At 37.1% G+C, this 10,000-nt stretch overlaps 1 protein-coding gene across 1 annotated transcript; it reads left to right on the top strand.

Moving 5' to 3' along the window:
• Window positions 1–271: 271 nt before the first annotated feature.
• On the top strand, window positions 272–9,998 carry LOC125033989 (dCTP pyrophosphatase 1-like). The gene is made up of 4 exons (XM_047625603.1): window positions 272–299; window positions 2,136–2,196; window positions 2,799–2,955; window positions 6,790–9,998. The coding sequence occupies exons 2-4, from the start codon at window positions 2,162–2,164 to the stop codon at window positions 7,069–7,071; spliced, it is 474 nt and encodes a 157-aa protein (XP_047481559.1). The 5' UTR covers window positions 272–299; window positions 2,136–2,161; the 3' UTR covers window positions 7,072–9,998.
• The last annotated feature ends 2 nt before the right edge of the window (window positions 9,999–10,000 follow it).

Genomic DNA, 10,000 nt, shown 5'->3' with positions numbered 1-10,000 from the left:
TAATGATGATAATAATGATAAAGATAATGATAACAACAATAATAATGATGGTGATAAGACATAATGTTAATAACAACGATGATAATAATAGTGATAATAACAAAAATAATAACCCTACAATACAATTATATCAAAACAATAGTACAATAAGAAACATATACAAAATTACACCCATAATGATGATAAATACGACAATAACATGAATGACAAGAATGTTTTAACCCATTCCCCCGAAAAAAGACAAAAAAAATTTAGCCCATGCAACAGCTGACAAAGGTAAACAAACTCGGCACGTGAAGGTAGGTCGGGGGATCCTGTACTCGGTTGAATTAATGCCTTTTTTGAAGGATTTACCGCTTAATACAGTGTCATTTCTGGTGCTGGTATGGTTAGTAAGGTCTTAAAGGTTTATAATAGGGGGATGAAAAGTATTTATGATTTTGTGGAGTTCGTGTAAATTGTATTTTGTTTGTGGTGTTTTTCAATTGTTTTATTTGTTCTTTGGATAATTTTTCCTTTTTTGTAATTGTCTTTGTCGTTCTTTCTGTTAGTTTATTTCTGTTATTTGTCTTTTTTATACTTAAGCATTATTTTTTTTCATCGTCTCCTTTTATAATAGTTTCACTTTCTTTTCTGTTTCTCTTGTTTTCTGTATGTCTCTCTCTCTCTCTCTGTAATTGTCTCTCTGTTCCTTTTTTGTCTTTGTCTGTATTTCTCTTTCTCTTTCTCTTTCTCTCTCTTCTACTCATTATGTTCTGTTCTTCCTTGTTTTAATCTTCTTCCTTCCTTGAATCTCCTTCCTTCCTTCCTTGAATCTCCTTCCTTCCTTGAATCTCCTTCCTTCCTTGAATCTCCTTCCTTCCTTGAATCTCCTTCCTTCCTTCCTTCCTTCCCTTCCTTCCTTCCTTCCTTCCTTCCTTCCTTCCTTCCTTCCTTCCTTCCTTCCTTCCTTCCTTCCTTCCTACCTTCCTTCCTTCCTTCCTTCCTTCCTTCCTTCCTTCCTTCCTTCCTTCCTTCCTTCCTTCCTTCCTTCCTTCCTTCCTTCCCTTCCTTCCTTCCTTCCTTCCTTCCTTCCTTCCTTCCTTCCTTCCTTCCTTCCTTCCTTCCTTCCTTCCTTCCTTCCTTCCTTCCTTCCTTCCTTCCTTCCTTCCTTCCTTCCTTCCTTCCTTCCTTCCTTCCTTCCTTCCTTCCTTCCTTCCTTCCTTCCTTCCTTCCTTCCTTCCTTCCTTCCTTCCTTCCTTCCTTCCTTCCTTCCTTCCTTCCTTCCTTCCTTCCTTCCTTCAAGTGAGGGTACTATTGTAGATTCAGCTATTTTTTTTGTATAGTATTTTGTAATCTTATAAATATAAATTAATAACAGGCTGCCACAGGAGCCACTGTAGTAGCAAGAATTATAATGTTAGGTCTCACATTATAAGTCTGGCATAGAAGTTTTAACCATTTTTTTTATTTGTGTGCGTGTGAAAGAAGAGAATTGTCACTGTAAGATTCTCAGGTTGTTTTTTTTTTGTGACAATATTAAGAGATAAACATCCCTGTTTCTAAGCATAGTCATAGTCATTAAACTGTCATCAGTAGACTCTGAAAGATAATATATATGAATACCAGCACTTTGCATTATTAAGAATAAAAGTATATATGTGATGTATAATGTTTTGAAATAGGTCAGCTTATGTTTTTGTTATTAATAGTAATGGTTTAATATTATTGTTAGCAGTGTAATTAGTATCACTGGTTGGTATTGTTGCTAATATTTTTACTGTAATTATTATTACTATACTGTGTTATTTGCTTTGTTACCACCCATGCCAATCATAATTTCATCATCAAAACTTTCAAGAAATGAAGGAATCAAAGTTGGTATCTATCAGAGTAGAAGTAGGAGACATTTCTGTAGAGGAGTATACTTACTCAGCTTTGTGATAATTTCCTCTCCATCCCAACTTTTATTGTAGCAATTGATGTCAGTACTTATTTATAGCTGAGTTGACAAAGTCATTTGTTCAGTACACAAGGATCCTGCAGTTGGAAAGCAGACATTTTGCCTCTTAGCTATATTACCTCCAAGGAAGATACCATAAACATAAAAAAAAAAAAAATCTTTATATAAGATATTAATGCCATTTCTCCAACAGACACTACATCACCCAACAACAGAACCATGGCCCAAAGCGATCCTGAGGATAGAGAGTTCAAGTGAGTGGTGTAGGGATAGCTGTTTTATTTAACTTTAATATATGATTGATATATATGAATATATTCTATTCTCTCTTCCTTTCTTTCTTTTTAAGTGTTTAATGTCCAAGTCGAGAAAAACTGGTATTGTAGTATTCAGTTATTTATTTTGATTATTCATTTGAAGTCACTGATGTAATGTACAGATTTTAATGGTCGTTGATGATTAAATACTTATTCATTCCTGTTTGCCGCTTTTTAAGTCTATAGTTTTGCATTTATAATTGAACTCTGTATTTGGTGTATAAGAGCATTGAATTAATAAGGACTTGTGTCTTTGCTGGTTGTAATTTTACATAAGCAGCATTGTCATATGGGCCATAGATACATCCTGTATGTTGCTGATTGTAGTTTAGACAGAGATAATAAAATTTTTGAGGCCCATATAAAGCTCATATGTTTCTTGTCTATCCATTTGTACGGGTAGCAAATGTGTTACATTTACATATGACAAACATAGTCTGTAATATTAAAGATTTTTAAATATTGTGAGATTGTATTTAATCATTTTTTTTTTGTGATCATGTTTAGAATAGAGTTAACCAACAAACCTCCTTTAACAGATTCAGCTCAAACCTTAGCCTGGAGGAGATACGTTCCGACCAGCACAACTTCTGCAAAGAGCGTAACTGGGCCCAGTTCCACCCTCCACGGAACGTCTTGTTGGCGCTGGTAGGAGAGGTGGGCGAACTCTCAGAGCTGTTCCAGTGGCGTGGAGAGGTAAGGGGGCTCTGTGTGGTTGGGACGAGTAGGGAGTGTGGATGGTGGTGGATAGGTAGGAGTGGAGAGTTGTGAGTAAGGCGTGTGGATTTAGTACTTGGAATTGTGGACTTTTCACCTGATAGTGTGTGGACTTGACTCAAAGAATGTGGAGTGTGGACAGAGGATTTGAAATGCAGATTTTGAGAATCTCTGATTGGATTATTGATCATGGTGATTAGGTCGTTGGTTGTGAAGTGCAGATTTGATATTCCCTTAATTAGGAATATTGTAATAGTTATCATAGCCCTACATTATCAAAACAGGAAGAAAATAAATATAAATATAAATATAAATATTGTTTTTGAGCTTAGAATACTGAGTATGGGACTGTAGAATTAGGATTTAAACCATAGAGTGTGGAAATTAGTTAGAAAGAGAGTTACTTGAAATTTGTTGACTATCTTGGGGACAAAAGTGAATGTTATATTTGAGACTAATCATATCACATATTTTTTGTTATCTTTTTCATTCATTAGGTTTGATAAAAATATAAAGGACAAAGGGCTAAAAATTTGATTGTCTCTCTTTTAGTTGTAGAAAAGGTCTGGATGAGAATAGCTGACTTTTACATCTTCATGACGGCTAGAAATATGATAATAAAGATGCAATGTGGAAATGTTATTACTTTTTGTTCATTAGTCTTGAATGATAATGATATTTATATTTATTTTCTTCCTGTGTTTTGATAAGTTAGCACTTATGATAACTATTACAATGTTCCTTATTAAGGGAATTACCATAAAATAATAAAGAATGGTAAGCAAGAACTACTTGGCTGAAGTAAAAGGAAAATGATATAATGGTTTAGTAATTGGTACTTTTCCTTCTTTCTTTTCCTTTTTTCCTCTTGTATCTCTTCTTTACTTTTGCTCTTCTTCTTGTTCTTGTTCTTCATCTTCTTCTTCTTTTTCTTCTTCTTCTTATTATTATTATCATTATTATTATTATTATTATTATTATTATTATTATTATTATTATTATTGATACTATTATTATTATTATTATTATGATGATGATGATTATAATTATTATTATTATTATTATTATTACCGTTGTTGTTATGGTTATTGTTTTATTATTATTATTATTATTATTATTATTATTATTATTATTACCAATATTATTACTATTACTAATGGGGTCTTTGGAAAGAAAGTTAAGAGGTACTTCTCTTCTCTCTCCCATTTCTTTACCCTCTCCCTTTCCTTTTTCTCTTTCTCTCCCTTTCCCTTTCCCTCTCGCTCTCCCTCTCCCACTCCCTCTCCCTCTCCCTCTCCCTCTCCCTCTCCCTCTCCCTTTCCCTTTCCCTCTGCCTCTCCCTCTCCCTCTCCCTCTCCCTCTCCCTCTCCCTCTCCCTCTCCCTCTCCCTCTCCCTTTCTCTTTCTCTCTCCCTATCCCTATCCCTCTCCCTCTCCCTCTCCCTTTTCCTCCCTGCACTTCCACGTCTGCCTTTAATCTTTAGCCCCTTTTATCTGGTTGCTTCGCTGCAGTCAAATATGAGCATTAGGCTTATGTGAGCCGCTGCTCTGCCTAGTGGGTGGTGTGTGGTCCAGGCGCACACACAGATGCTCATGTGCGGTGGCAAGACTCTATGCCTCCTCTTTGCAAAATTATTTTCTCTTTTCGTGCATAAGCGTTTTTAGCTTTTTTCCATTTTTCAATATACATATTTGTCATTAGATTTAAGTTATCCAGATGGTAATTGAATGTTTTCTTTACACAGACTCCTTGTCATCTCTCTATGTAGTCTATAACTCATTGCAAGAAAAATAAGAATATTGAACATTTTGTTATTTGTGTCATTTTAAAAGTTGTTTTTTGTAATATTCAATTTTCTGTAATACACTGTGCACTGCTGTCATGGCGGCCAGGAATATGATCATGAGCATGGAAATGGCGCCTTCCATGGCTGGTGCTCCTCCAGTCATGGTTCACGGACCTTACATTCCATACTTCTTTACCAATGGGAATAATGCAAAAGCCCCTTCCTAAATGTCCAATGAGTCCAATCACCCTCCAAGAGCTTTATGCATATGTGGCAAGTCTTTCCCATCACCCCAGCCTTCAGATGAACTGTTCATGATGTAGCATGTTCATGTCACCCACCCCCCAAGCCAAGATTTTCATGACGTGATGGTCACATCATCCGGATAGTAAGGGTTAAGTCCTCTTCCCCTCCCTTTCCCCTTTCCTCTGTGAGCCTCCTTCCCTCCATTTCTCCCTCTCCCCCTTTTCTTCTTTGAGTCCCCTTTATTCAACCCATTCCTTTTGCCTTCCCTCCTACCATCCTCCGTAGCCTCCCCCTTGCTGAGTCATGTAAGTAGTAAATGATCATGAACAGATGGTCTAACTACTTTAATGCAGTGTACTTGCCTCAAATAACACTAATGAGTATGATAATAGCAATAATGATGATAATGATAATATTGGTACAAAGAGTATAACACATTGTGATAAATAACACAAGGTATGATAATAGCAATAATGATGATAATAATAATATTGGTACAAAGAGTACAACACATTACGATAAATAACACAAGGTAATGTAACTGGGAATGATGTTGAAGTGGTGGTGAGGCCGGGCCTAGGCCATGGGCCAAGTGTTGGGGTGTATTGTTCATGGAAGAGCTGGAGGTCGTGTTTTGCCTGTCTGCCTAGGTCAGGGGCTGAGATCACCATACTTTTCCTTGTCTCACCGATGTCATTGGACATCCTAAGGGCAGAAATTGTGTAGGGGTATCATCTGAGGGCAGGTGCCATTTTGAATGTAGGAATTTGTAGGATGTTTGCTTGCCATATAACAATAATGATAGTGTGTGTGATGATTTTGATGATGCTGTTGATGATGATGATGATAATGATGGTGGTTATAATAGTGACGATAAAGTTAATAATAATAATTGTAATAATAATAATAATAATGATAGTGATGATGATGATGATGATGATGATGATGATGATGCAAATAATAATAATGATAATGAAAATGGTAATGACAATAATATTGAAAAATGATAATGATAATAATGATAATAATGATAATAATAATAATGATAATAATAACCATAATGTACATGGTGGTGATAATAATAGTAGTTTGAATAGTGTTCTAATAGATTTGTAATATGATACCTGTATGTGTGTGTGTGTGTGTGTGTGTGTGTGTGTGTGTGTGTGTGTGTGTGTGTGTGTGTGTGTGTGTGTGTGTGTGTGTGAGTGTGTGTGTGTGTGTGTGTGTGTGTGTGTGTGTGTGTGTGTGTGTGTGTGTGTGTGTGTGTGTGTTGATGTGTGAATGATATACATGGAATGGTTGACACTAGACGGTATAGACGGTTCAGTTGCTTTCTCCCTTCCTGTTCATAAAATGCACAAAGAATTCTATCAAACCACACAAACACTATCTCTGTAATGAAAGAAACAGAATAATTGATTCCTGATTGCACTAGCAGTTAGCTTAGTCCTGTATAGTTAATGTTAATGAAATGGATTTATTACTTCAACCCAGTCTACACAAGCAGTATGCATACTCTCTGTTACTTGGTCATGCTAGTAATCCACCAACTCTCCATTCAGTTAATGTGAATAAAATGCACAATAATTCATTATAGATTAGCCAATCAGTCCTGTTCTTCTCAGCTAATGATGATGGAATACACATATTTATTCACCCCAGACAATGCTAGTTTACCCTTCATTCTTGTAAATGTTTTTGGATACCATTTAATTAATTTGTACACGTATCAGGACTCCCTGCAATCTAAATATCTCATCCTGCCTTTCTCCCCACAGGTGACCAGAGGACTGCCAGACTTCTCAGCACACGAGAAAACCCGCGTGGGCGAAGAGCTCAGTGACATACTGATATACCTAGTGGATTTGGCAGAACAGTGTGAGATTGATCTGCCTCGGGCGGTGAAGGAGAAGATGGTTAAGAACGCAGAGAAGTACCCAGTGGAGAGGGTATTGGGTCGGAGTGATAAGTATGATGATTACCCCGAGTACCTTCACCAGGAGGCCCCAGCGGGTGAGGAACCGCAGCCAGAAAGGGAGGAGGGTGATGGCAGTGAATGAGAAATGAAGCTAAATGTAACAGCTCTCTTAAATGTGTGTGTGTGTGTATTGTGAAAGGTGAATGTGGCATTGCACCGTGTGTTTTATCATATGGGTTTTGTCATGCTGTCTGCCACAGTCTCTTGCCGTCATTCTTTATTTTATCTCTTTGTTCCACTTTCTTCCCATTTTTTCCTCTCTCTTTCCCTCTTCCTACCCCACTGTTAATTATGTGACTCTCCTCCCTTATTCTATCTATACCTTCTTCCCTTTTCTTTTCCCCTTCCCTTATTCTATCTATACCTTCTTCCCTTTTCTTTTCCACTTCCCTTATTCTATCTACACCTTCTTCCCTTTTCTTTTCCACTTCCCTTATTCCATCCATCTGACTTTTTCCCTTGCCACTTTTCCCTCCCTTATCTCATATCCTTTTCTGTCCTCAAGCTCAAGATCACACAACACAGTGTGACATAAAGCCAAACTGTCCATGAAGAGCATTCCATTTTTACCTGGTGGTAGTTATAAAGATAAAAGAAATGTGTGTTTAAGTGGGACAACTCTTAAGTAAGATTAACCCATTTGTGACAGGTAATGTACTATCACATCATGGTGAATAATCATAGATGCTGGATGACACCTCATGTTCTGAGTCTATGCTTTGACCACCAAGATTGTGTGCCAGACTTCAAACTGGACAGTCGCCCCGGGTGTGAAGTGGTGTACGCTAATGGACACCCATCCTTGACAGGCTTTGCTGAAACTTTTATCTGTCATTATTGGGTTAAGGGAAAATTTGGGGTCTCCAAAGGAGGTAAAGGTAGGGCAGGAGAAATTGGAGCAGCATTATTTGGTGGAAGGGAATAAACAGACTTCCACCCATTCCTTGTTGATGCAGTTTGAGTGTTGTTACAACAAGCACCTACAAAAGGGGCAAATTGTTGTTGAATAGTATAGTTTTTAAGGAAATGCATTGTTGATGTATCTTTTTTTTTTTTCTTCAAAAGCACAAGAGAGAATTGTTACCTAATGCACAAGTGTATCACAGTCATTATTCTTGTCTGCAGGCAAGAAAAGAACAAAGGGCTTGGTAGCATAAGGGGCCTCTAAAAGAATGCACAAGTTGTTATTCAGGTCAATGATATTATTTTTATTATTATTTCTTTCCGGTTCACAAGGTTATTTAAGGTATAGTGTTTTAAGGTCTTCATTGTGGTTGCATCCTTGCCATGATGCTGAACCTCAGTCTCAGCAGAAACGTTTATACTCTTCATAACCAGAGTGTTATATATATATATATACCATAGGTAAGAAATTTATATATTTTTTTAAATATTTCCATTTTTACCCAGCAAGATGAATGGGTCACATCACCATTTTGAATTTTAGGGAAAGGGTATTCCATTCTTCTCATACAAGCAAACATCAGTCACATAATTGCATGCATTAGGGTTCATACAAACCAACACTGGAACTGACAATCTCAAAGCCACATTGTGGAGATGGCTTCTTTACATGTTTGTCTGTGTTACATTTGCTGCAAGAAAAGGATTTTTTTCACTCTAGAACTTATTTTTCTTCTGAAATCCAAACTTTTTAGAAACAAAGAATGTAGGAGCTCAATATGTCCATGAATAGGTCATTTTCATACCAAAAAGTTTGCTAATCTATGCAGAGTGTTCAGGAAAAAGTAGATCTGCCCAGAAACAAGTCAAAGACTGACAAAGTACTTTGAGAACAGTCGAACAGTGCATGCAGGAACCAAAAGACTGAGTGAAGGCTTAGTAGTTTGGGAAACATCTCTGTATGTTCTTGTACTGAGGAGGGGAGTAGTTCAAGAAAACCATAATGCACGTATGATGTGGTATGTGAGCACATGAGTGAGCCAGAGAATACATCAGAGTCCAAGATGATGTGTCCTCATCCAGCACAAAGCAGCGTGTGTAGAGATAAGTTTCAAGATAAGTTCCGAGATAAGTTCCTAGTTTTGAGTAAGTAAAGCAGGGTGTTCAACGGATGTGTTCATGAACTTTATAAGTTTTAAGGCTTCCTCTCTGAAAGTGTTTGAGAACACTATTTAGTAATGAAACCATCAAATCTATGCCTTGGCCTGGAGGCTTGGAGATGATAGGGACAGAAAATAATGCCAGTGATTTTATTGTAACATACAGCATTGTTTCAGAATCAGTTTTCAGCCTTTTGGTGAGACAATAAAGTACATGAAATAACTGAAAAATGTATGGTCTTTCTAAAAAAAAAAAAAAAAGTCAAATTTTCTCTCTTTAAAAAGTACTTGATGATAATTAGGTAATTTTACATTATAGTGTGAGTCTCTGTAGAATGATAGTTGTTCAATTTCAATAAGAATATGTTATAGATTTAATCCTCGGAGGTAGTTAGTACACACATTATTAGTATATAGGACAACGTGTTTTTGTAATTAGGAATCATGAAGATATCTGTTTTAATAGATTTCACAGTCCAGAGAAGTTGATACATAGTTGACTTGTTGCAGTAGTGCCCAGAAATTGTTGCAGTGGGGGAAGAGGAAGCGAGGGGACAGTCTAGTGTGTAAAGCCCCCCCCCCCCCCCTTCCATTCAAGATCCTACTGTATACTATTGTTGTAGATGTGTGATTTCTCAGTACTGTCCTTCCTTTTTTTTTTTAGATGTATGCTTATATAAATACCACATGTGTGATTTTTGAGGATTGTCCTTTCTTTTATTAGTATTATTATGTGTTTGCTTATATAAATGCCACAAGTTCTCAAGATTCACTTTCACCCGTCCACTTAGACATGAAGAGGGGGTAAGTACATTTCTAAGTGCTCCCTTCCCTCACCCCATCCCCTATCCTCCTTCCCCACTCCACTCTCCTCTCCCCTCCCCCCACTCCCTTCCCCTCCACCTCTCTCTTTTCTTCTTCCTCCTGTTCCTCCTCCTGCTCCTTCTC

This window comes from Penaeus chinensis, chromosome 17 (genome assembly GCF_019202785.1).
Source record: "Penaeus chinensis breed Huanghai No. 1 chromosome 17, ASM1920278v2, whole genome shotgun sequence".
Classification (NCBI taxonomy): Eukaryota; Metazoa; Arthropoda; class Malacostraca; order Decapoda; family Penaeidae; genus Penaeus; species Penaeus chinensis.
This window is presented reverse-complemented; position numbering and strand designations above follow the sequence as displayed.

Bases quoted from the DNA above. Each gene is read 5' to 3' on its own strand.
- LOC125033989 (XM_047625603.1), top strand. From the start codon at position 2,162: ATGGCCCAAAGCGATCCTGAGGATAGAGAGTTCAA. The intron at 2,197-2,798 runs GTGAGTGGTGTA...CTCCTTTAACAG, and splicing joins CCTGAGGATAGAGAGTTCAA to ATTCAGCTCAAACCTTAGCC. The intron at 2,956-6,789 runs GTAAGGGGGCTC...TTCTCCCCACAG, and splicing joins TGTTCCAGTGGCGTGGAGAG to GTGACCAGAGGACTGCCAGA.